Source organism: Rhinatrema bivittatum, chromosome 7 (assembly GCF_901001135.1).
Source record: "Rhinatrema bivittatum chromosome 7, aRhiBiv1.1, whole genome shotgun sequence".
Classification (NCBI taxonomy): Eukaryota; Metazoa; Chordata; class Amphibia; order Gymnophiona; family Rhinatrematidae; genus Rhinatrema; species Rhinatrema bivittatum.
This window is the reverse complement of record NC_042621.1, coordinates 176,121,641-176,148,957: the sequence shown is the minus strand read 5'-3', so window position 1 is coordinate 176,148,957 and position 27,317 is coordinate 176,121,641. Positions and strand designations below refer to the sequence as shown.

The 27,317-nt window shown below is 42.8% G+C and overlaps 1 protein-coding gene across 1 annotated transcript in view; it reads left to right on the top strand.

The window, feature by feature from the left end:
- The first annotated feature begins 402 nt into the window (after positions 1 to 402).
- The window catches only part of LRMDA (leucine rich melanocyte differentiation associated), a 2,937,053-nt gene continuing 2,910,138 nt past the window's right edge, over positions 403 to 27,317 (top strand). The window contains exon 1 of the mRNA XM_029609518.1: positions 403 to 631. Within this exon, the coding sequence (XP_029465378.1) occupies positions 590 to 631 (42 nt within the window). The 5' untranslated portion in view covers positions 403 to 589. The remainder of the gene's footprint in view (positions 632 to 27,317) is intronic.

The following is a 27,317-nucleotide window of genomic DNA, read 5'->3' as shown; positions in this document are numbered from 1 at the left end:
TAGGGCTACTTAGCTGCAATGAGTCTTGTAGGGAAGGGGGGACGTAAACTCCGGGCTCCTGTAGTTGAAGCTCCTGGACTCTCCTTCTGCTGTGCACTCTGTCTCCTGGTAGCTGTGGTCGGAAGGGGGTGGGGAGGATCTTCTCCCAAGCACAGCTCTCTGATCTCTCTTTCCACTGAGCTTCTCCTCTCTGTTATCTAGTTCTCTTAAGGTTTAGCTCAGCTTGGTAGCTAGGCTCATTACCCCAACATTGCAGCACTGATTCCTCCTGCCTTGGGCTTTTGGGGTTTTTTTTTTCTTTTTTCTTTTCTGATTGGTCTGAAGTTCTCATTCTCTCTCCGGGTAATGAGCTGGCTCCTCATTGGCTCATGATAATAACTGAACTTCCTGTGCCTCCTGTAATCAGAGAACAGCTGGTTTCTGCAACAGCACAAGACTCATGCTGGATTTAAACTGAAACAGTTGTCACCAGTCTAGTTTGTGTTTTCTTTTTCTGGTTTACACTATACATCCTTGTGCCAGGTAGGGTCAGGAGGGCAGAGACCCAAATCAGGCAGTCCGGCCACTTATACAAAGTAACACCACAGTGATGGCAGGCAGCGAGTCAGAGGTCGTGATAAATGAAACACAAGTAAGTGTCAATTATGTGGAAGCAGCTGCAGAGGTCCGTTGTGTATTTTTGGAATATGCATAATGTTTTTTTGTTTCTTAAATGTTGATTTTTTTTTTTTTACAGCAAGTTATTTTTGCTTCTGGAGTTTTTCACGTGATTAGGGACAAAGCTGTAGCTGTCTGCGGATGTTTGTAAGCGCTGCTGTTTAGTTTCACTAGCCATGGTTGGGGAAGTGGCTGATAATTTGTTTAGTAGTTCCTCATTAGACAGTTCCATCTGCTCTTAAGAGATAGGGGGATAGTTAATACTGAGTTCCTGAAGACAAGTACTCTGGAGCGAAAAATGACTCCCTTTTGTTCCTGAGCGTTGTAAGGAATGACATTTTTGCTTGAAAAATTGCAATGCTTTTGGAAACAAATTTGATTGTGAAATACATTTTTGACATTGTATTAAAGAAGTTATTCTACAGGTAACTTTTATGAAGGCAAGAAAGTAATGATAATTACTAAATAAGTTATTCCTTGTGTGCAATTTGTCACCCATGTATAAATATAGGATGTTTTCTTTATGAAAGGTTATTATTATATTTCTTATACAAACATGAAAGCCACATAATTTAAAAATATTGCAGGCAAGAGAATATTTTCCCCTTAAAACTTTGTTTTATTAATAATTCTAATTTGTTTCAACTCATTTCCATGTATGGCAGATGTGAATGTGACACACTTAACTGCAGCATGTTCTCAAATAGCTTGAAACCTTATTGCACAAGCTTTTTATGAAGCAAATAAGCTTTATTACTGCTGAGATGTATAACAGTGCAGCCAGACCTTCAGATCTTTCAAAGATCACATCTGTGCTAAAGCTAATATGCTCAGGTGTGGATTGGCAATCAGAGGTGTTCCTCATGGACATCAGTGAGTCAGGGCGTAGGACCTCCTTTTGAACTGGCACCACTTCATGGCCCTAAAGCAAGAGTGAACAGGTTCTACTATGGCCTGGGCATTTGGTGTCTTTGAAACTTTGGCACCCTAGGTAATTGCTTCTGTCTAGTTCTGGGCTTAATATGCCCTGATGACAATATACCTTTCTTATGTTGTTCAACGTGGTGCCCTTTATTTTGGGCAAACACTATACTGGAACACCTATCTGCAAACATATATAACGCTCTGAACCTTTAAAACAACAGTAGTTTTCTCTCTTCCATATGCCCCAAAATACTTTCTGTTTTTTTAAATTTATAATATAATATTTCCATCAGTGTTTTGATTGTGGTATGCATGTTAACCAGGAAACTTTTAGGATTCTGTGCAGTCTAAACTATTTTCAATAGCTCTACAAACTGAATGAGAAGCATTTGGATATCTTACTTTATCAGGATAGCTAATGGCTGCTTATTCCTTCAGGTATGGATGATTAAGCTTGTAGTAAAAGTTGGAGTTGCTCAAATGGCTCTTTGATGGGAGTTTGAATATATTCTCAGCTTATAAACTTAAGGCCTGACTTGCTACATTTTCTTTTCTCATTCTGTGTTTGTGGGAAGAGAGGCTTAGTAAATTATTATGCCCTTAAAGCCTTAATTTCCACCATGATAGCTGATGGAGTTTTGTATGGAGGAGACTGAGGATTCTTTAGCTTGAGTTCTTAGAGCTCCAGAAAGGGAGGAAGGCTGGTGGATCAAAAGAAAGTATTTCAGCTTATAATACTAGATGTATTGAAGTAGCACTTCTATTTTTGTTGCGTCCGTTGGTCTCAGACGCCTTCGACCCTTATGCCTCAGCTTTTTCTCTGCTCTCCCCGCTAACCTGGGGAAGATGGCCACTGCCATATCTGCAAGCCGCTCTCTCCGGCGTCCCCGGAACGGCTATGGCGTTGCCTCCCGCCATGTTCCTCCCAAGGGCCTCCTAGGGTGCGTGCGCGCTACCCACGTCTTTATTTCAGTAATGGCGCGAACCTCAAGTGACGTCACACCAGCCGGTTATTTAGCCTGTACTTGTTTGCTAGCTCTTTGAGTTAGCAAGGATTGGATTCGTCCGGTCTACGCTACTCTGCCGCTGGAAGCTCTACCTTGCCCTTCGGGGTATTCTCTAACCTGGGTACCCGCTCCTCGGGGGCCCTCTGCTTTCCTTTCAGGTGCCTTACTGAGATCAGGTACTCGCTCTTCGAGGGCCTGCTCGCCCTGCCTCAGTGCCTGTTACCATCTACTTCAACCTGGTGGAATCGCCAAACTTACCGCTACCATCTAGTGAGTAATCTCTCAGTCTGTCTCATCTACAGCATTGCCTTGCTGGGAAACCTACACCGGAATCTCCCTATACCAACTTGGTGAGATGGGTTCCCTCTGCCGAGGGTCCCTGGACTTCTATCTCCGGATCATCTCACTACTGCCACCTCTGGTGGTATACTACAAGCTGTATAATAAAAGATCTAACTCTGTGTTTGTGCATCCTGAGTCTAGCCCAGTACTGTGGCTCCCCACGGGGCTCCTCCCCGTGGGCGTGGTCATCTGCCACAGTATCCAGGAATCCACCTAAACACCGCTAAACCATAACAATTTTGTATCTAAGGGAAAACTGCTTAGTTTATCTGGGCTTAGTGCCTTAACTGCAACAGTGTGTAGATGAAGCCCTGCTTTTTGTGCATCAAGAGGTTGTCCCAGAAATGAGTTGGAGCTTGGTGTTCTCTCCTGGTCAATGTAAAGTTTAGTGTGATGGCTCAGTACAGCCTTTCTAGAAATGAAGTTTGGCAGTAGCAATGAGTTAAACAGATCCTAGGGTTGACTCCTTCTTCTGTAGAGACCTCTTCTGTAGCATGAGTTATGGTCTCTTAGGAATTTTTAAAATGCATCCAGTAAGTTTTTGCTATGGGCAGAGCTCATTCCATAAGTCCATGCCACATTTCTGCTACTTAGACAAGAAGAGAAAGGCAAGAGGTCTAAGAAGGAGCAGAATAAAGAAGACCAAGAAGATCTTTCTGGCTTGGAGGATTTTTTATAAGGGGTTTTAAGTATCTCAGAAATGTGGAAAATAAGGAAGGGCTGGAGCAGGGAGAATTTCCTCCAGAGTAAGAAGATGCATTTTCTATGGTCTATCTTTTTCCTAGAGAAGAACTTTCTTCCTTAAGTACTCAGACCTTAAGGACCTTGAATATAGCTGAGGAAAAGAAAGAGGTGAGATGGCTTCTCTTTGAGAGGACCTGATTATAGTCAGTATGATGAAGCCTCCTAAATCCTTTCCTTTGTATCGAGCAGTTCAGGATCTGATTGATTTGAAATGGATCTTTCCAGAGGCAAATTTTAAATGTGGATACATTTTATCAAAGATATACCCGCTGGTTGCCTACCATAAGGAGAAATTCAAGTTCCCTAGGACGGATATCCTAGTGTGTTATGTCACCAAATGCACCTCGATTCCTATGGAAGGTGGAGGGGTCTTAAAGGATGCACGGGATAGGAAAATGGAATCTGTGCTAAAGTAGGGCTTTGAGGTGACAAGTATGGTTGTTGCAGTAGAGGCGTAGAGGAGGACCGGAAGACTCATCTGCATACTGCTCCCAGCATCCCCCGGGGAAAGGAGTCCAGAGGTCACCGCAAGCGATCCATGGATTGACTTCCACAGCCCCAGCTTCCAGAGGCCCCACACCCTTTGCAGTAGAATCTCAAATACTTCCATTAACTGAGTGAAGATTAATTTAACCATGGTTAAAGAGGATTGGTAAGTATAGCTTTCAGAAATTTTTGGGCTTATAAAAGTTTGGTGAAAGGTGAAATTAAGGGATATATTTTTTAGAGTTTGTGTGTGTCTGAGATAATAAGCAAGCCAGAGATAGTTAATTCTAGTGTCTGTCTTTCCTACCCACTCAACCCTTGATTTTTAGGCACGAGACACTTTCTCATTAAAAATCAATCAGGGTCTTATTTAAATCATACTATTGTACCAGCCCTTATTGAAAGTTTAATCATCCCCTTGTAGGACACTAGCTGATTAATTAGTAAATTCACCTGTAAATTTAAAGTAATCTCATTCCAACTCCCTTAGTATCCTAAACTTAACTAGGAACTCAATAAAACTAAGAAGGCGGCAGCAGTCCAGCAGCAAGAGGGGGGCTTTCCACTCTTTTGCATTGAGTGTCACATGTTTGATTTTTTTTACCCGCCAGTGAGAGATTGTATGTGTGCACTTGGTGCAAAGAGCTCCTGGCTCTCAGGGAACGAGTCCGATCTCTGGAGACTAGTGTAGCAGACTTGGAGGAGCTGAGGGAGACAGAGAGGTACATTGATGAGACCTTCAGGGACATAGTAGCCAAGTCCCAAATTCAGTCTGGCAGCCCCAGTGCTGCCTTGGATCAGAAAGATCTCCCAGTAGGAGAACATCAACCTGGCATAGCAGGAAGTGATCCTGTAGCAAGGACCTGCTCTTCAGGTGATGTATTGTCCTCTCGCACTGAGGACAAGTCTCCCAGGGCTACTGCCCAGGAGGGAAGGGTTAGGCTGGCCATCATAGTTGGTGATTCGATTATTAGAAATGTAGATAGCAGGGTGACTGGTGGACATGAGGACCGTCTGGTAACTTGTTAGCCTGGCGTGAAGGTGGCAGACCTCACGCGTCACCTAGATAGGATTATAGAGGGTGCTGGGGAGGAGCCGGCTGTCATGGTACATGTGGGCACCATCGACATAAGAAAATGTGGGAGAGAGGTTCTGGAAGCCAAACTTAGGATTTTAGGTAGGAAGCTGAAATCCAGAACCTCCAGGGTGGCATTCTCTGAAATGCTTCCTGTTCCACATGCAGGTCTCCAGAGGCAGGCGGAGCTCCAGAGTTTCAATGCGTGGATGAGACAATGGTGAAGGGAAGAGGGATTCAGCTTTGTAAGGAACTGGGGAAACTTTTAGGGAAAGGGGATATTTTTCCGAAAGGATGGGCTCCACCTTAACCAGAGTGGAACCAAGCTGCTGGCACTAACTTTCAAAAAGGAGATAGAGCAGCTTTTAAACTAGAACAAGGGGGAAAGCCGACGGTCACTCAGCAGTGCATGGTTCGAAGAAATGTATCCTTGAAGGATACTAATGAAACAGGAGAGTTAGGGCATCCCAACAGAGAGGTTCCATTAAAAGCAAACATAGTCCATATGCCTATATGTAAAAAATCACCAAAGCTAATGATTTCCAAATTATCCCAAACAACTGAAAAGCAGGTTGTTAAAACAAACAAAAAACACACTTTGAAATGTCTGTATGCCAGTGCCAGAAGTCTAAGAAGTAAGATGGGAGAGTTAGTGTATAGCAGCAAATGATAAGATTGACATAATTGGCATCACAGAGACTTGGTGGAAGGAGGATAACCAATGGGACAGTGCAATAACAGGGTACAAATTATATCGCAATGATAGGGAGGATCAACTTGGAGGAGGTGTGGCACTTTATGTCGAGGGTATAGAGTCCAACAAGATAAAGATCATGCAAGAGACTAAATACTCAGTAGAATCTATATGGGTAGAAATCCCATGTGTGTTGGGTAAGAGTATAGTGTTAGGAGTATACTACCATCCACCTGGACAAAATAGTCAGACAGATGATGAAATGCTAAGAGAAATCAGAGAAGCAAACCAATTTGTAGTGCAATAATAATGGGAGATTTCAATTACCACATCATACGAGAAGTGCAGGGAAATTGTCAATCCTGACAGAAGACTCCAATCGGATCTCAAAAGTGCAATAAGTTTTTATTGATTCATTAGGCAGCTCCACTGATTTAAATCACAGGTAACTTTACGGCGTCCCCCGACACGGTCCCGTGTTTCGCTTACGGCTGCATCGGGAGGGCTCGCCAGCAGGAATTCACATATGAAGTACTAAAATTAAATAATTAGGAGGTCAGGATGCTATATAGGACTTACAGCCGAACAACAATACAAACAATTTAAACACCACTCTTACCTGACAGCTGGTGTGTTCAATTTTGACAGGGAGCGCACTTGCTCTGAACGCTGTCAGGTATTTAAAGAATGGCAAATGGCGCCAAAAACTACAGGTGAACCAATGACGCGGAGCTGATAGCCCCGTTCATTGGTTCCCATTCCTGTAGCTCGTCATAGCAGCATTGAATGTGACCAAGCTTAACTGTGAGATCTAGGTGAAAAGGAACCATTCTATTTCCCGATTAAGTCCTTTCGGGGTAACTGAATCTAAAATAAAAATCCACCGCTGTTCAATGCGGCCAAGTTGTTCTGCATAACAGCCACCGCGAGCAGGTCGTGGAAACACCTCAATGACAATAAATTTAAGATCTGTGAGATTGTGAGATTTTTTTACCCAATGATCTACCAATGGTTCATTTTCTCTGGAATGCCTAATGTTCGAACAGTGCTCTATAATACGTGTCTTTACCATTCTCGTGGTTTTTCCAACATATATTAGTGGGCACGGGCAGGTAATCACATAAATAACCCCAGAGGTAGTACAATCGGAGTGTGAATGTAAATCAAAGATTCTCTTAGAGACCGGATGGGTAAACGATGTAGTGGGTGCTGTATGAGAGCATATCGTGCAATGACCGCACGGGTAATGTCCTGGTGCGTTAGATAAATTCTGCCGCTGTACAAGGTCTGCATGAACAAGCTTGTCCCGCAAATTTTTCCCCCTACGATATGTAAACCGTAGGGGACCTGGAAATACCGTTTCCATGGACAGTGCTCGCCAATGTCTACGAATCATGGTGGTAATTTGTCTACTTAAGGTGGAAAACGGGAGTATACAGTTAGTAACTGGGGTTTCAGAATGAGAGGATGGGAGGAACAGCAGGTCTCGATTAGTGTATAACGCTCGTTTCATGGCGTGTCTTATCACTCGCCTAGGATATCCCCGGGATAGAAACCGTGCTGACATGATTTCAGCTTGATGTAAATATTCTTCTCGGGTGGTGCACAATCTACGGAGTCTAAAGAATTGGCCCGTGGGTATGTTACTCCTTAGTGAACTCGGGTGGCAACTCTGATAAGCTAACAACGTGTTTCTATCTGTGTCTTTACGATGGATTGTGGTCTGGAATTGATCATCATGGACTGAAACCGTAATATCTAAAAAAGCTAACTGGGATTGATGCCAACAAAAATTAAACTGTAAATTAGAATCACGGGAGTTAAGCCAGTCCATAAACATGAACAATTGTATCTCAGTACCTCGCCAGACCAAAAACACATCGTCAATGTATCTAAGCCAGGTTACAATATGTTGGAGCCCTTCTGAGGGGTATATAACCGTATCCTCAAACTCTGCCACAAAGAGGCAGGCCAAGCTGGGGGCCATAGTGGCCCCCATCGCCGTGCCTTTCACCTGTAAATAAAAAGTGTCATGAAATCTAAAGTAATTTTGAGTAAGGGCTAAGGTTGCCAATGTAACTAGTAATGAAGTGGGCACTCTCTGAGGATCTGTACGGGTATTTAGAATTTTTTCTATGACTCTGAGAGCAGCGGGTTGGGGAATGTTGGTGTACAAAGAAACTATGTCTAAAGTGACTAGAAAAAACGTCTCAGTTGGAAACGGAATGGAGTGTAAAAGAGTAATGAAATGTGCCGAATCTCTAATATATGAACGGATACGTGATACAAATGGCCTTAGAAACAGATCCACAAATTGGGACAAAGGCTCTAATAAAGAGCCAATACCTGACAGCGTTCAGAGCAAGTGCGCTCCCTGTCAAAATTGAACACACCAGCTGTCAGGTAAGAGTGGTGTTTAAATTGTTTGTATTGTTGTTCGGCTGTAAGTCCTATATAGCATCCTGACCTCTTAATTATTTAATTTTAGTACTTCATATGTGAATTCCTGCTGGCGAGCCCTCCCGATGCAGCCGTAAGCGAAACACGGGACCGTGTCGGGGGACGCCGTAAAGTTACCTGTGATTTAAATCAGTGGAGCTGCCTAATGAATCAATAAAAACTTATTGCACTTTTGAGATCCGATTGGAGTCTTCTGTCAGGATTGACAATTTCCCTGCACTTCTCGTATGATGTGATATTTCCTTAAAGTGCAGTTTGCTCTAGCATGTACTTTTGGTCCTAGATTTCAATTACCCCAATATTGACTGGGAAATGTAACATCAGGACTTGCTAGAGACATAAAGATCCTGGATGAAATAAATGATTGCTTTATGGAGCAATTGGTTCAGGAACCAACAAGAGAGGGAGCTATTTTAGATTTAATTCTTAGTGGAATGCAGGATTTGGTGAGAGAGGTAATGGTGGTGGGGCCACTTGGCAACAGTGATCATAACATGATCAAATTTAAACTACCGTAATAACTGGAAGGGGGACAATAAGTAAATCTGCAGCTGTAACACTAAACTTTCAAAAGGGAAACTGATAAAATGAGGAAAATAGAAAAAAACTGAAAGGTGCAGCTGCAAAGGTTAAAAGTGTTCAACAGGCTTGGACATTGTTTAAAAATACAATCCTAGAGGCACAGTCAATATGTATTCCACGCATTAAGGGGCGGATTTTCAGAGCCCTGCTCGCCGGTGCGCCTATGTTCAATAGGCCTACCGGCGCGCGCAGACCCCAGGACTCGCGTAAGTCCCGGGGTTTGGCGAGGGGGGCGTATCGGGGGGCGGACCCGGTCGGCGCGGCGTTTTGGGGGCGTGTCGGCAGCATTTTGGGGGCGGGCCCGGGGGCGTGGTTATGGCCCGGGGCGGTCCGGGGGCGTGGCCGCGCCCTCCGTACTCGCCCCCAGGTTGCGTCCCGGCGCGCTAGCGGCCCGCTGGCACGCGGGGATTTACGTCTCCCTCCGGGAGGCGTAAATCCCCCGACAAAGGTAAGGGGGGGTTTAGACAGGGCCAGGCGGGTGGGTTAGGTAGGGGAAGGTGAGGGGAGGGAACGGGGGTAGGCTGCTTGGCGCACGCCGGCTATACAGAATCGATAGCCTTGCGCGCGCCGATCCAGGATTTTAGTGGATACGCGCGTATCTACTAAAATCCCGCGTACTTTTGCTTGCGCCTGATGCACCAGCAAAAGTACGCCAATTTGCGCGGTTTGAAAATCTACCCCTAAGAAAGGTGGAAGGAAGGCAAAACGATTACCGTCATGGTTAAAAGGTGAAGTGAAAGAGGCTATTTTAGCCAAAAAACATCCTTAAAAAATTGGAAGAATGATCCATCTGAAGAAAATAGGATAAAACATAAGCATTGTCAAGTTAAGTGTAAAACATTGATAAGACAGGCGAAGAGAGAATTTGAAATGAAGTTGGCCATAGAGGTAAAAACTCATGAAAACTTTTAAAAATATATCCAAAGCAAGAAACCTGTGAGGGAGTTGGTTGGACCATTAAATGACCTAGGGGTTAAAGGGGCTCTTAGGGAAGATAAGGCCATTGCAGAAAGACTAAATAAATTCTTTGCTTCCGTGTTTACTAATGAGGATGTTGGGGAGATACCAGTTCCGGAGATGGTTTTCAGCGGTGATGAGTCAGACGAACTGAACAAAATCACTGTGAACCTGGAAGATGTAGTAGGCCAGATTGACAAACTAAAGAGAAGCAAATCACCTGGACCAGATGTTATGCATCCTAGGGTACTGAAGGAACTCAAAAATAAAATTTCTGATGTATTAGTTAAAATTTGTAAGCTATCATTAAAATCAACCATTGTACCTGAAGTCTGGAGGGTGGCCAATATAACCCCAATATTTAAAAAAGGCTCCAGGGGCAATCCGGGTAACTATAGACCAGTGAGCCTGACTTCAGTGCTGGGACAAATAGTGGAAACTATTCTCAAGATCAAAATCGTAGAGTATATAGAAAGACATGATTTGAAAGAACACAGTCAACATGAATTTACCCAAGGGAAGTCTTGCCTAACAAATCTACTTCATTTTTTTGAAGGGGTTAATAAACATGTGGATAAAGGTGAACCGGTAGATGTAGTGTATTTGGATTTTCAGAAGGCGTTTGACAAAGTCCCTCATGAGAGGCTTCTACGAAAACTAAAAAGTCATGGGATAGGTGGCGATGTCCTTTCGTGGTTTACAAACTGGTTAAAAGACCTGTGCTTTTCTATGTATGTGTGTATATGTATATGTAAGTGTGTGTGTATGTGTATATATATATATATATATATATATCAAAAAAACCCCTTACATTAACAAATGTATGGGAAACAACTAGCACTTATGTAAATTCAAAAAATATTTCCAAATGATTTATTACTAATGAAGAATCATTACTTTATTAAATAAGTTAATCACCTTTTAACCAGGTCTTTTAACCAGGTCTTTTAACCAGGTCTTTTAACCAGTTTACAAACTGGTTAAAAGACCTGTGCTTTTCTATGTATGTGTGTATATGTATATGTAAGTGTGTGTGTATGTGTATATATATATATATATATATATATATCAAAAAAACCCCTTACATTAACAAATGTATGGGAAACAACTAGCACTTATGTAAATTCAAAAAATATTTCCAAATGATTTATTACTAATGAAGAATCATTACTTTATTAAATAAGTTAATCACCTATCATCATTACACACATTGAATTTGCACATGTCACAAAAAGTACATACACATTAAAATTAACATAGAGTCCTCTAAAGTATATCCCTCAGTGCTCACCTACTTCTTACCTCGATCTTACCCTAAACGGACCTTGTACAGCCTAATCCCATTGATGTTAACTTAGGTCTTTGTTGATGAATACACCTCTTACATCAAAAACCTCAAGTATAGATCTTAAATAATAACCATATATGTTTCCAAAGATCATAAATCCTAGGTGTATTGCATCCATACAGTTCTTTAGTCCATCCCGACAAGGGCCTCGTTTCGCCACTGCTGGCTTCTTCAGGGGAATACTCTTTTTCTAAAGACCCAACATCAACAATTACCCGTGGCTCCCACCTCGTGTCTACAATACATAAAACAGTATTACCAAAAAACAAAAAAATTTTTTATATAACAAACATACCTCATACTAAAATATATGTATGCCCAATGTATCAAAATTGTCCAATTGACTTTAATTTATGTAAAACATTGCATATATTGATATAAAGTGCCTAAATAGTAATAAATCAACTCTATGATTTATAAAAACTAATCCTAAGTCCCACTCCTACCTAAAATTGAAGGAGCGGACTCAGACACAACACACTCAATTCACTCCAGCTCAATGGCTCCCGTTGTTTATCATGAAAAACTCCCGAATGTGAGTGTGATCCTAAAAATTAATTCAAACAAAAAAATTCTTTAGTATTAAACCTTCACTATGAACAATATTTTAACAAAAACTCACAAAAATTGATTAAATATATTTTACGTCAGGTATAGTCTTGAGATACTCCCATACTGAAACCAATGTAGTTATTACCTCTTCACTCTGTTGGAAACCCGACTCCCTTGGTATAAACCAGGAGTTTCACTACCTGGCTCCCGACTCCCTTCGTATGAGCTAGGAGTTTCACTTCCTGGATCTCCACCTCCTTCACCACACCTATAAAGACCATAAAATTTGTAACCATGCTCTTTAGGGGGTCACTGCCTTCGATATACGAGACTTTATATAAGATTCTACCTTTTTCACATAATCAATGCTTTCAAAAATGGAGTCGCCATGCCGTCAAACCTCAATCTTACTCCTTAAATTGCACGATGAGCAATATATATCCTCTCGAATATGTTCAAACGCTTGCCCAAACTTTCTCGCACGCTATTTTCTAGTCTAAATGTAAAACGAGAACCAAATAAACACCCTCAACCACTGTATTACAATAAGCCTCACCATATTACAACAGAAGCGACAACGCTCACCTTTTCCGATTTTTCCACCATGCGTATCTCCTCAACATCTCCCACTGCGGCTTGTACCACCTAACCTGCCCTTTTTATACTCCTCCTCTTGATCTTAAAGCGACCAATCCACACACACCTTAAACCACCATACGTATCACGTCCGAGTCTCAAAAAACGGCTCCTACCTCCAAAGTTAACCTGTTATGCTCCTCCTCTCCACATTAGAACAACCAAACCACTCCCACACGTTAACAACCATCCGAGCAAAATACTCCCACCTGAAACCACCATACAAATCACCTCAAAGTCTTATAGAGGGGCTTATACCTCCAAACTATCCTATTATACTCCTCCTCTCCACATTCAAGTGACCAAACCACTCCTACACTCTAACACCCATCCAATCAAAAACACTCCTACCACATTTCTGCAGAACGTTCATATGTTTCAACCCCTGCCCAACCCCCTCCCTCAATCAGACCCTTTATGGCTAGCTCCTATTGCTCTTCTTCTTAAACTTACCCACGGTGTTACCATCCAGCCTGATTATGAAAAGAATTATACCTACACCCTGTCAATAAACTATAACCACAATGTAAGACCTTCCATTTAAATACCGGGTCAAACTCAATGCATAGCTCAATCACAAGTGTAAAAAATTTTGTCCACAAGTGTGAAAAATTTTTGCCTTTTCAAACAACAAATATATTGCTCAAGCCAACTTTATCAACCAATGAATTTCGATTGGCCCTATTCCTATCTTACAAAAACGCTTCCCATTCAATTGTTGCGTTCAGTCCCCTCGGAGCTGTTGTTTGCCAATAATAAATGAACCTCTGTTCCGTTTGTCTAAGATCCTGGGAAACATGGCCACCTCTCCTATTTAAGCGCTGTTGTAAAATGCAAAATTTTAGTTGGTCCTCTGTGTGGCCTTGATCCTGCCAATGTTTAACCAGTGGTGAATCAACTTTGCCCGTATGTATACAACTCCTATGTTGTATAATACGAGTACGAATTGATAATTTGGTTTGACCAATATATAATTTTTGGCAGGGGCATATAATAACGTATATCACCCTGTCTGTGCTGCAATCAAAACGTTTAGTCAAAACTTGCTTGTATGGCAAAGTCGGATGCTGGAAGATCCGTGTTACTATAACATGTTTGCAAACTGAACAACCCTGGCATTTGTACTGACCCGAGGTTTGTTCCATTTCTAGTTGCCTTAAATCGGAATGTACTAACAGGTCACGTAAATTACGTCCTCTGGTTTTAGCAAACAAAGGTTTATCCTGTAAACATTCATGTAATGTTAGGACGTGCCAGTGTTGTAAAATGATGTCTTGAATCTTATGAGTCCGTTGGGAGTATGGTAGTACACATACTAATCTTTCCTCATCTCCTCGATATCGTGTTTGAAGTAAAGATGTACGATCTACATATAGCCCTCTCTTATATGCTTTCCTAATGATTTTTTGGGATATCCTCTTGTTAGGAACTTATCCCGCATCTTTATCGCCTGTTTTTTGTATTCTTCGATATTCCCACATAATCGACGCAATCTAAGGAATTGTCCCGCTGGAATGTTGGTGCGAAGGTTCTGCGGATGGAAACTGCTAAAGTGCAATAAGTTATTACGATCTGTGGATTTTACAAATATTGAAGTGACCAATTGTTGTTCCTGCTTATATACCTGTAGGTCCAAAAAGGAGATTGTTCTCTGATTTGCAGAAAAAGTAAACTGTAAATTTGAATCCAACAAATTCATCCATACCTTAAACTCCGTCTGCGGAGTTTAAGGTATGGATGAATTTGTTGGATTCAAATTTACAGTTTACTTTTTCTGCAAATCAGAGAACAATCTCCTTTTTGGACCTACAGGTATATAAGCAGGAACAACAATTGGTCACTTCAATATTTGTAAAATCCACAGATCGTAATAACTTATTGCACTTTAGCAGTTTCCATCCGCAGAACCTTCGCACCAACATTCCAGCGGGACAATTCCTTAGATTGCGTCGATTATGTGGGAATATCGAAGAATACAAAAAACAGGCGATAAAGATGCGGGATAAGTTCCTAACAAGAGGATATCCCAAAAAAATCATTAGGAAAGCATATAAGAGAGGGCTATATGTAGATCGTACATCTTTACTTCAAACACGATATCGAGGAGATGAGGAAAGATTAGTATGTGTACTACCATACTCCCAACGGACTCATAAGATTCAAGACATCATTTTACAACACTGGCACGTCCTAACATTACATGAATGTTTACAGGATAAACCTTTGTTTGCTAAAACCAGAGGACGTAATTTACGTGACCTGTTAGTACATTCCGATTTAAGGCAACTAGAAATGGAACAAACCTCGGGTCAGTACAAATGCCAGGGTTGTTCAGTTTGCAAACATGTTATAGTAACACGGATCTTCCAGCATCCGACTTTGCCATACAAGCAAGTTTTGACTAAACGTTTTGATTGCAGCACAGACAGGGTGATATACGTTATTATATGCCCCTGCCAAAAATTATATATTGGTCAAACCAAATTATCAATTCGTACTCGTATTATACAACATAGGAGTTGTATACATACGGGCAAAGTTGATTCACCACTGGTTAAACATTGGCAGGATCAAGGCCACACAGAGGACCAACTAAAATTTTGCATTTTACAACAGCGCTTAAATAGGAGAGGTGGCCATGTTTCCCAGGATCTTAGACAAACGGAACAGAGGTTCATTTATTATTGGCAAACAACAGCTCCGAGGGGACTGAACGCAACAATTGAATGGGAAGCGTTTTTGTAAGATAGGAATAGGGCCAATCGAAATTCATTGGTTGATAAAGTTGGCTTGAGCAATATATTTGTTGTTTGAAAAGGCAAAAATTTTTCACACTTGTGGACAAAATTTTTTACACTTGTGATTGAGCTATGCATTGAGTTTGACCCGGTATTTAAATGGAAGGTCTTACATTGTGGTTATAGTTTATTGACAGGGTGTAGGTATAATTCTTTTCATAATCAGGCTGGATGGTAACACCGTGGGTAAGTTTAAGAAGAAGAGCAATAGGAGCTAGCCATAAAGGGTCTGATTGAGGGAGGGGGTTGGGCAGGGGTTGAAACATATGAACGTTCTGCAGAAATGTGGTAGGAGTGTTTTTGATTGGATGGGTGTTAGAGTGTAGGAGTGGTTTGGTCACTTGAATGTGGAGAGGAGGAGTATAATAGGATAGTTTGGAGGTATAAGCCCCTCTATAAGACTTTGAGGTGATTTGTATGGTGGTTTCAGGTGGGAGTATTTTGCTCGGATGGTTGTTAACGTGTGGGAGTGGTTTGGTTGTTCTAATGTGGAGAGGAGGAGCATAACAGGTTAACTTTGGAGGTAGGAGCCGTTTTTTGAGACTCGGACGTGATACGTATGGTGGTTTAAGGTGTGTGTGGATTGGTCGCTTTAAGATCAAGAGGAGGAGTATAAAAAGGGCAGGTTAGGTGGTACAAGCCGCAGTGGGAGACGTTGAGGAGATACGCATGGTGGAAAAATCGGAAAAGGTGAGCGTTGTCGCTTCTGTTGTAATATGGTGAGGCTTATTGTAATACAGTGGTTGAGGGTGTTTATTTGGTTCTCGTTTTACATTTAGACTAGAAAATAGCGTGCGAGAAAGTTTGGGCAAGCGTTTGAACATATTCGAGAGGATATATATTGCTCATCGTGCAATTTAAGGAGTAAGATTGAGGTTTGACGGCATGGCGACTCCATTTTTGAAAGCATTGATTATGTGAAAAAGGTAGAATCTTATATAAAGTCTCGTATATCGAAGGCAGTGACCCCCTAAAGAGCATGGTTACAAATTTTATGGTCTTTATAGGTGTGGTGAAGGAGGTGGAGATCCAGGAAGTGAAACTCCTAGCTCATACGAAGGGAGTCGGGAGCCAGGTAGTGAAACTCCTGGTTTATACCAAGGGAGTCGGGTTTCCAACAGAGTGAAGAGGTAATAACTACATTGGTTTCAGTATGGGAGTATCTCAAGACTATACCTGACGTAAAATATATTTAATCAATTTTTGTGAGTTTTTGTTAAAATATTGTTCATAGTGAAGGTTTAATACTAAAGAATTTTTTTGTTTGAATTAATTTTTAGGATCACACTCACATTCGGGAGTTTTTCATGATAAACAACGGGAGCCATTGAGCTGGAGTGAATTGAGTGTGTTGTGTCTGAGTCCGCTCCTTCAATTTTAGGTAGGAGTGGGGACTTAGGATTAGTTTTTATAAATCATAGAGTTGATTTATTACTATTTAGGCACTTTATATCAATATATGCAATGTTTTACATAAATTAAAGTCAATTGGACAATTTTGATACATTGGGCATACATATATTTTAGTATGAGGTATGTTTGTTATATAAAAAATTTTTTTGTTTTTTGGTAATACTGTTTTATGTATTGTAGACACGAGGTGGGAGCCACGCGTAATTGTTGATGTTGGGTCTTTAGAAAAAGAGTATTCCCCTGAAGAAGCCAGCAGTGGCGAAACGAGGCCCTTGTCGGGATGGACTAAAGAACTGTATGGATGCAATACACCTAGGATTTATGATCTTTGGAAACATATATGGTTATTATTTAAGATCTATACTTGAGGTTTTTGATGTAAGAGGTGTATTCATCAACAAAGACCTAAGTTAACATCAATGGGATTAGGCTGTACAAGGTCCGTTTAGGGTAAGATCGAGGTAAGAAGTAGGTGAGCACTGAGGGATATACTTTAGAGGACTCTATGTTAATTTTAATGTGTATGTACTTTTTGTGACATGTGCAAATTCAATGTGTGTAATGATGATAGGTGATTAACTTATTTAATAAAGTAATGATTCTTCATTAGTAATAAATCATTTGGAAATATTTTTTGAATTTACATAAGTGCTAGTTGTTTCCCATACATTTGTTAATGTAAGGGGTTTTTTTGATATATGTTTCTCATAGCACTGGTAGAGACGATATTGCCAATAGTTTTTTGATTGCTATATATATATATATATATATATATATATATATATATATATATATATATATATATATATATGTATATATATATATGATCTGGAAAGGAATATGATGAGTGATGTTATCAAATTTGCAGATGATACAAAATTATTCAGAGTAGTTAAATTACAATCAGACTGTGATATATTAGAGGAGGACCTTGCAAAACTGGAAGATTGGGCATCCAAATGGCAGATGAAATTTAATGTGGACAAGTGCAAGGTGTTGCATATAGGGAAAAATAACCTTTGCTGTAGTTACACGATGTTAGGTTCTATATTAGGAGCTACCACACAGGAAAAAGATCTAGGCATCATAGTGGACAATGCTTTAAAATCGTCGGCTCAGTGTGCTGCAGCAGTCAAAAAAGCAAACATAATGTTAGGAATTATTAGGAAGGGAATGGTTAATAGAACGGAAAATGTCATAATGCCTCTGTCGCTCCATGGTGAGACCGAACCTTGAATACTGTGAACAATTCTGGTCGCCGCATCTAAAAAAAGATATAGTTGCGATGGAGAAGGTACAGAGAAGGGCAACAAAAATGATAAAGGGGATGGAACAGCTCCCCTATGAGGAAAGGCTGAAGAGGTTAGGGCTGTTCAGCTTGGAGAAGAGACAGCTGAGGGGGGGGATATGATTGAGGTCTTTAAGATCATGAGAGGTCTTGAACAAGTAGATGTGACTCGGTTATTTACACTTTCGAATAATAGAAGGACTAGGGGGTATTCCATGAAGTTAGCAAGTAGCACATTTAAGACTAATCAGAGAAAATTCTTTTTCACTCAACGCATAATAAAGCTCTGCAATTTGTTGCCAGAGGATGTTTTTAGTGCAGTTAGTGTAGCTGGGTTCAAAAAAGGTTTGGATAAGTTCTTGGAGGAGAAGTCCATTAACGTCTATTAATCAAGTTTACTTAGGGAATAGCCACTGCCATTAATTGCATCCGTTCTCCAACTTGCTGTTTCAAGGGAAAACTTGTCCGGTGGTTTTTGTACGATGGTTTTTGTATGGAGGTTTTATGTAAGGATATGATAGAGGTCTGTAAGAGGTCTGTAAGGATATGATAGAGCACTGTAAGAAAACTCGACCAATAGGAATAACCCTACATGCAAAATTGAGACTACCCACCAATGACCGCATCTGATGAAGCGTAACCTTCCTCACCTGCAACACACCTGCCACCAGTAATTTCAATTGGTCAACCTTAGCAGACGGCAAATGGGATACCATAGGCCCATCCATTTTATCCCAGGCAGTGGGAATACCAAAACTATGGGCTGCACAGAAAAAAACATCCATAATACTAGCACAAACTGCAGAGCCAGCTGGCCCCACAAATAGAAAAATCATCTAAATAATGAACACCAGCACTAGAACCAGCTGCCTGCTCTGTGACTCAATGCACAAAAGAATTAAACATCTCAAAATAAGCACAAGAAATAGCAGCCCATTGGCATACACTTGTCAAAATAATACTGGTTCCAAAACTGAAAATCCAACAAAGGAAACTGTCAGGGTGGACCAGAAGAAGACGGAAGGCAGACTCCATATCAACCTTGGCCATTAAAGCCTCTGGACCACAACGGCGAACCAGCTGCACTGCAGAATCAAAAGAAGCATAATGCACAGTACAGAACTCCCGAGGGATGAAATTGTTGACTGAAGACCCCTCCAGAAAAGATTATGAATCAACCTGTACTTTCCCTTTTCTTTCTTAGGAACCACAGCCAAGGGAGACAAAATCATCCTAGGAAAGGGGGGTTCCATAAAAGGACCAGCAATCCTACACAAAGAAAGCTCCTCAATCAGCTTCTGATGCTGACTCCAACTTAGCAACAGAAACAGAGTTGGAACCCCCACCCTCAGGATTACCAACATAGGGGATCTGAAAACCAACAGTAAAACCATCCTGCAAAATACCTGCAGCCTCACGATTAGGATAAGTAACCAAACAAGAAACCATAGCAGAAACAATAGGAGTAGGAGCCCTCTCCATACTCAAGTTACTTAGCTCCAGCAGCAGATCTGGAGCCTGCCTTATGGGGACATTTAGTAGCAGGGTGGCTGGAGGCGCACAAGTAGAGGTGCGTAAACTTACTGCCAGGAAAGAGGCACCCTGACTGGTTAAAATGCCAGCAGACATCTGAAGCTCCAACCGCAGCCTTCCCTTGCCCCGACCCCAACACCCTGCCCACGAAAGGGCCAAATATGCTGAGGGGCGCCCACCTGCGCAACACGCCCGGGCTGCCCCGAAACTGAAGGACCTGCCCACGTGCACCTTATTAGTCATCTGTTTTAACCAGAGACTCACATCCTGAGTTCCCCATCACATTGACTTATTCCCTGCTATTTTATCCCAGAAACGCTCATCATAATTGAGCCAAGCCCAACTTTCATAATCCTTGTAGCATGGGTTCTTCTTAGTGTTTGGGTAATTGCCAGGTTCTTGTGGCCTGGTTTTGGCCTCTGTTGGAAACAGGATGCTGGGCTTGATGAACCCTTGGTCTGACCCAGCATGGCAATTTCTTATGTTCTTATGTTGTGAGCTCCTATGATTGTAACAGCATAAATTAACAAAGAACCATACTGAGACAGATCGAAATGCCCTACCACACTGGCCAATCTGAGACAGCACCAAACCCAATTTAATATGGTTCAAGGGACCTTACCTGGAAAGGATTCCACCTTGCCCTTCCTTTTCCCCTGTCGCTTCCCCTGCCTGCCCTCCAATAAACAAAAGATATCAATATACTTTCGCTTCTTAATCTGTTTTCTATGTGAGTGGGAAACCTCCTCCCACAACTCAATAAGTGCAACCAAAACCAGAGCCCCTTTGTCGCCCCCTTGGACTGGTTGACTAACCACCCCAGGAAGAAGAAGAACTAGAGTCAGAACTACTAGACCTCCTGTGTCTCCCATGACGCTTACACTTCTTCCCACCTTTTAACCTTAATCTCACCTTTGCTATCAGCCTGCGCACCATCATCCCTTTCACTCAAGACACTTGATGCATCCGGGACAACATCATCCGTAACAACCCCAGCCCCTGACCTAGACCCCCCATCTCCACTGAGGACCGTATCAGAAGACTGAGCATTGCCAGCAGCCATCCCACTCTAAAAAGACACACTGGAAGCAAGCCCCGGACCACAGGAAGATCCAGAAACACAAGCACCCATGACAGTGCCACCCCCAATAGCCATATACTCACCAGCAGCAACATTATCCTGAGAGAGGATGTCTCACAGACTGCTGAGCACCAGAATGACTCGTATGAGGAGGTTCAGACTCAAACACTGCACCCCACACATTTGAAGAAACGCCTGTCTGCTGCACCGCCATTTCCAGTTGATTCCTTCAACTCTCAAGCCAGGAAGGATGAGGACGATCCAGAACCTCCTCCAGTGGGCCCATGACTCTCCAGCTGAAAAACAAAATCAGGACCCACCCGAGACCGCGCAACCCGCCCCCCCCCCCCCCCCAGACATCATTACATGTTGCTGCTCAGCACCCACACCATCAAAAGGACCATGAACCACAGGAAGAGGCAGCAGACTCAAAACAGATTGGTACCCCACCCCCCAGCAGTGACCACCTGCCAACACAAACCAGACCCTGAAAAATTACCACCACCCCCCCAAATACCGGACACATCCAACAAGCTGGAACCCAAACCCCAGCCCAAAGGACCAAGGTCAAACTGGGCCCCGGCCCCCCTGTGCAGAAAAGACTGGTCCCCGAATTGTTCGAGGGCACAGGAACACCCAGAAAAATATCAGACCTTCCAGCAGCAGAAAATTCCCCAAGAAAAACTCCCCCACCCCAACTCCCTCGAAAAAGCACCGGAATATGCAGGGAGAGGAACAGACGCCACAGAAAAAAGGCTGACCCGGGCCAAGGACAGAAGCAGTAACTGGACCCGATGAAACAGACCCCAAAGAACTGGACAGGGCCACCAGCCCACCAGAGCCAGCATCAGGTCCCACCCCACCAACAGGCATAGACCCTGGCACATCAAAAGCCTGCCCCTGAAGGGACCCTGAGACCGCGGGCAGGATTGTGCCCATGCTCGCATGGTGCAGCGGCAGCAGGGATGCGTGGAGGAAAATCCCTAGCCACCACAGCCTGCACCAGTGGCAAAAGAGAAGAAACATCAGGCAATACGGCCGCTGAAGCGCAGCAGCACCACCTGTCTTCTCCTGCTCACGCTGGCCGACTGAAGTGTTGACCGGCAAAAGAGACCCCAGATCCCGTGTGACTGCAGGCAACCTACTGACTTCCACCTGACTGGGACTTGCTGTGTTGCCCTCTCCAGCTGGAGCCTGCACAGCTGCTCCAGTCAGAGATCTCCCCTAAGCAAGAATGACGTGGCCCAGCCCAAGAGGAGCAGCCATGAGCATGGAGGAGAATGAAGCCATGCTGGAAGGCAAAAGAGGCAGCACACAAGGTACCGCCCCTTTCATACTGACCCATGGAGTCCAGCCCCAATTCCCTTGGTGCACTGGGGCCCAACCTACCAGGATACAGCAGTGTCCTGGGAGATTCAAACCCTAGAGCAAGAAGTTGAAAATTAACCACTTCGCTCCTGCCTAACTGCTGCCTACGCAGGAGGAGCCAAGCCTGGTGCCCACATTATCATGGGCATCTAGAAACCCAGCTTTGCCTGCCCTCCCATTATGTGAAAGTATCACGAGAACAACTAAAGTTAAATGAGCTGCTGAGAGGTAAATGGCTCTGTTTTCTTTGTGCTACTGCTGGTTGTCTCCATGATTATTATTTTGGTAATCCTACAGACTTCTGTTACATTGACCATATATTAGACTGTAGTGCAGATAAGTGGTTGGGAGCAATGCTCCCACTAATGAATGACTAGGAGTGTGCACATTTTTGTTTGTGTAAGCAACTATTTTTTAAACCAACAATTTTTGAGCACCAGTATTAATGTTTAATTTCTGTTTATAGCACAAAGGAAAATTTTTGTGAACAACCATGTAAATCTAGTGAGTGACTATTTGAAATTTATGAGCAATTGCTCAGTTCTTCAGTTTAGAGGGAACTATGGTTGGGAGTGCTGTAGGAACATGTTAATTTGATTTCAGTACCAGCCTTTTTTCAAATTTGGAATTTTATTTCCTTCTTTGTTTTTTAACTTGAAGCTACACACACACCATTTGCACCTTAGATAGTGTAGTGAGTGTTCCCCCATTTAAGCTTACATCATCAGTGTTCATAGATAGTGGCTCAAAATCTGGTTGACTAGAGAGGCCACAAGTACCTTATAAAATTGTTGCCTACTACCTGTGCCTTTGATTTTTTTTTTTTTTTTTCAGTGAACTGCTAGAGTGGCTGCATACCTTGTATCTGCCTATTGGGGGTGGTCAAGTTTTTCATTGATAAGCATGACTGAATTAGCCATAACATGTGGATGATGTCATCCAGCAGCACCAAACAGACACCTCATTCAAAGCTGGTAGAGCTTTTGATCTACTGAGCATGTGAAGGAATTCCTGCTCGGGAATTGCCTCATGAGCCCCCTCAATTATTTTTGTCTGAGCAATAGCATGGACATGTGACTCGCTCTCTATATAAATATTTTTCTAAGAAATTTAAAAAAACTTATCTTTAAAGTTGCCTCAGCAGCTCCCAAACAGCACTTTTCAGTGCTTCCTTTTTCAAGAAAAAAAATGTCAGTAAAATTTCTACCAATTAAAAGACCACAGTAAGTGGGCTTAAAGACGCTATTTCTGGCAGGAAAATTTCCCTTACAGATGGCCACAAATTGTTCTACTGTAGCCTGTGTTCAGACCATGACCAAGCCCTGCAAAGATGAGAGCCTGGAAGATGAGAGAAACTGAGTAAGTCTTGTAGAAGCTGCAGTTAGTCCTCTTTCCAAAGTACAGCCTCATCTTCCTCACCGGTATTATAGTTGAACACTAGTTCCTCTAAAATATGTCACCTGTCGGTGGAAAAGGCTGAATCCTCAGGGTTGAGTATATACAGCCATCATGCTTCAAAGAAAAGGAGGCGCTACTCTATGGAACCACCAGAGCATTGGGTGCCGAAGAGCACAGAGGCTCAAGTGCATCAATTCCATCAGCGCACAAGACTTTATCATTGCCATCCGAGCACAAGGCTACCCCAATGCATTTGAGCCTCAGAATATCGATCATTGATGTCTTTGCCCATTAAACCATTCAAAGCATCAAATGCATGGCAATGCAGATCTTCCTATGCAACCTTTTGCTGGTCAGGGCAAGCTCTTCACAGGAGCAGAAAGGGATATATAGTAACATAGTAATGGCAGAAAAGAACCAAATAGTAGCATCTGCCATGCAGGCTACCCCCATATTTCTCTTAAGGATAGTAACAGCCACTCTGTGAAGTTATCCAGAAGCCTTATGATGAGGGTAGTAATATTGTGGTTGTTGCAATTAATGTTTGGGAGGAATTTTTTGGAGAGATATTCATTGACCCAGTGTAACCACCACAAAAATAAGTGTATATTATTTATTATTGTAAATATCTTTATCTAATGTAAATATCTTTATCTAATGTTATCCTCTCCTTTTTTCTTCTCTTCTCCCAAGTTTTAATTCCCTTGTTATTTGTAACTGCTCACTTCCACAGGTTACACTGTTGTTCATTGTACACCCCTGTTATATGTAAACCGGCATGATGTGATTGTATCATGAATGCCGGTATATAAAAATCTTAAATAAATAAATAAATTATAGACTGCACAAGAAAATTGATATTTTATTTGCAATTTTTTTTTTTTCAAAAACAGGACTTTAAGAAACCATGCAAAACTAATGACCATAGACTCTAGACCATAGAACTAGATCGGTATATCTTTGATCAGATCTCTGTCCAGTTTTTCCATTTGAGTTTGAGGCCTGTAAATCACACCAGTAAAAATGGAAGCACCATCTTCTGTTTTTTTTGGGATGGTCTGTAATGCGTCTTCCCTAGCACACATCGCTTGCAATTCCATTGCTTGGATACTGTTTTTGATATAAAGAGATACTCCTCCCTCTTTTCTGTTCTCTCTGTCCTTCCTTAACAAGTTATATCCCAGGATGGCTGTATCCCAATCCTGAGAATCAGTGAACCTAATCTCTGTAGCACAACAATGTCCAACTCTACTGCCACTGTTAGGGCCTGCAGGTCTGGGATTTTATTGCTCAGACTACTCACATTTGTGGTCATAACATTCCAGCTGCTCTTTCTAGTCACTTTTTCTGCTTTTTTGAACTGATTGATTTTGTTACTTTCTTTTTCCAGTGCCTGTATTGCTTAGGAATGACATGCCAATTTCACTGGTCACCTCCTGTCACCCCGTTCTCTAGTTTAAATGCCTGACATTGTATGATCTGGATTTTTTTTACTTTGCATCCTTTTTCCTGCCACAGAAAAATGTAACCATCCTTACCAAATAACTTCTTATTGCATCATTCACAGCCCCAGCCTCCAATGTATCCAAAACCACTTTCCTTCACCAGGTTTTGAGCCAGGACTTGTTAATTATCTATATGGTATAGCCTTTCCTTTCCCTTTCCATGAACATATAATACATCTGAAAAGGCAATAGTCTTAGCCATGTCTCTAATTATCTTCCCTAGATTTTGGAAATTTTTCCATTCTTTATGGACACCATTTTTAGTGAGGTCATTGGACCCCAGATGGCTGATAATATTGATATGAGTCCCGTCTTTCTTCTATAATTGCTTTGACTACCTGGCTTGAATTTCTATTAGCTGAGGATCCTGGAAGGCTTTAACTGTTGTGTCCCCATCAAAATGGTCCCCAATGATATGATCTCGCTTCCACCACAGATTACTAAAGCACTTTCGCCAAGGAAATTGCTATCACAGGGACTGCGTCTAGAAACACCAGATCCTATTTACTATCTGGTGCCTTTTATTTCCAGTTGGCCTCCAGAACACATTTTACAAAACCTAGAAGATGTGCAATAATTACTTCTAGTATCAAAACACCTTCTACTACCCATGCTCAGTGAGAGGGCATGTCAGCCACTTGACCAAGTAGCAGAGTTGGTAAAAGATTTATCTGATTAGTAGCAAAGAATAAGAGGGTACCATTCAACTTTTCTTTTCCAAGATGTCATCTTTACTTCCATGAGCTGTGTAAAGCTTAGGGGCTGGGGTCAGGCACAGGCTGGAAGCTGGAGGTCAAGCATAGGCTAGCAACTGGGATGCAAGAACTGGCTGGAGGCTGGATGCAGGCACTGACTGGGAGCTGGGACTAAGTGCAGACTGGACTGGAGACAAAGCTGGAATTGAGGGCAAGGCCAGGACCAGAGGCAAGGGCAAGGCCTGGGAAAACATACCATGGACTGGACTAGATAGGGCAAGACAAGGACAGGACTGGATGAGAACCAGACAAAGACTGGACCTGATAGGCAACAGGGAACAAAGAGGCCCATTGAGGCACAAGACTGTGCAAGGTAATTCTAGTAGGCCCACAGGTCGCAAGGCAGGACAGAGATGCCCAGGAGGCCACTGAGCAAGGCAAGTAAGCTTGGAAGGCTACAAAGTAAGACAGGGAGCCAAGATAGGCCACAAAGGAAGGCAAGACGCCAAGAGATGCCACAGAGTAAGGTAGAAGAGCCTAGAAGGCCCCTGGAGCAAGACAAGAAACCAAGGTATGCTATAGAGCAAGATAAGAAGAGGCCAAAATAGGCCAGAAAGCAAGGCAAGATGTTGCGCTTGTCAGTTGCAGATGGCTGTGACTTTTACTGCTCACCTCTTTTTGCCCTGCAGCTCTGATTCTTGCTAAGATAGCCACCTCTGCCTCTACATGCCAACCTCCCTGGTGTTCCCGGGATGGTGTGGGCGATCCCGGTCGCCATCTTGAATTTGGTGTGACTTAGGGTGCACGTGTGCGCCTGCCGCCTCTTTAAACACATCATGGCGGGAACCTCAGGGATGTCCCCTCCACATGACGTCACTGCCTATGTGTATTTAACCCTACCGGGCCTTCCTACCTACGAGTTAGCAAGGACTCCATTTTGCTTAATTCCACCTCTCTGAGATGCTTCGCCTCGCTGTTCCTGTGTTCCAGTGTGAGTGCCTCAGGTACCCGCTCCTCGGGGGTCTTGCTGCACTCAGGGCTATCCACTCCTCTGAGAGCCTTCTCTGCAAGTCTCTCATTCTTCAGCTAAGTGAGTTCTTCTCACTACCTCTACTGATGTACCTTCCAGTGCTCCCCTGTCTTGGGTCTCCACTGTGACTACGATAGTAGCTTTTCTACATCTTCCCAGAGTGAGTACAAGATTGTTCTTCACTCCTCCTTGCCTCTTGCTGTGGACCCACGGGTTACTCCATGCTGCAGACCACTACCGGATCCACGCTGCCTTGTGCCTGTCATCTGTACCATCCTCCGGCCTACCCCGCACTGCGGGCCACAACCGGAGAGACCCTGCACAAAAACTACCAGGAGGAAGTATTTCCCGGGTTACCCCGCTCTGCAGACCACTACTGGAGAATCCATTCTTGAAGCTCATCTACTCTGGACTGTGTTTCTTAACTTGCTCCTCGGGCTACATACTTGCTGTATAATAAAACCTATTGCCTCTGGTGTCAATCACTGCTGAGACCCTGCCTGTCGTGGTGAGTCCCCCACAGGGCTCCTCCCTGTGGGTGGAGTCAGCTCTCACCATGACCCAAGGTAGAATAGCAAGGAGGTGGTGTCAGGAACAGAGGTGACTCAATGAAGAGGGACTGGATAGACTGGGTTAAGCAGGCTTGGAGCTGAGGCATCAGGTGATCAACGAGGTAGTAACTTGCGCTGCTGGGAGCAGGGCTTGCTGAAGACCTCTGGTGGGGAGGCTGCTTAGCAGGTGGAA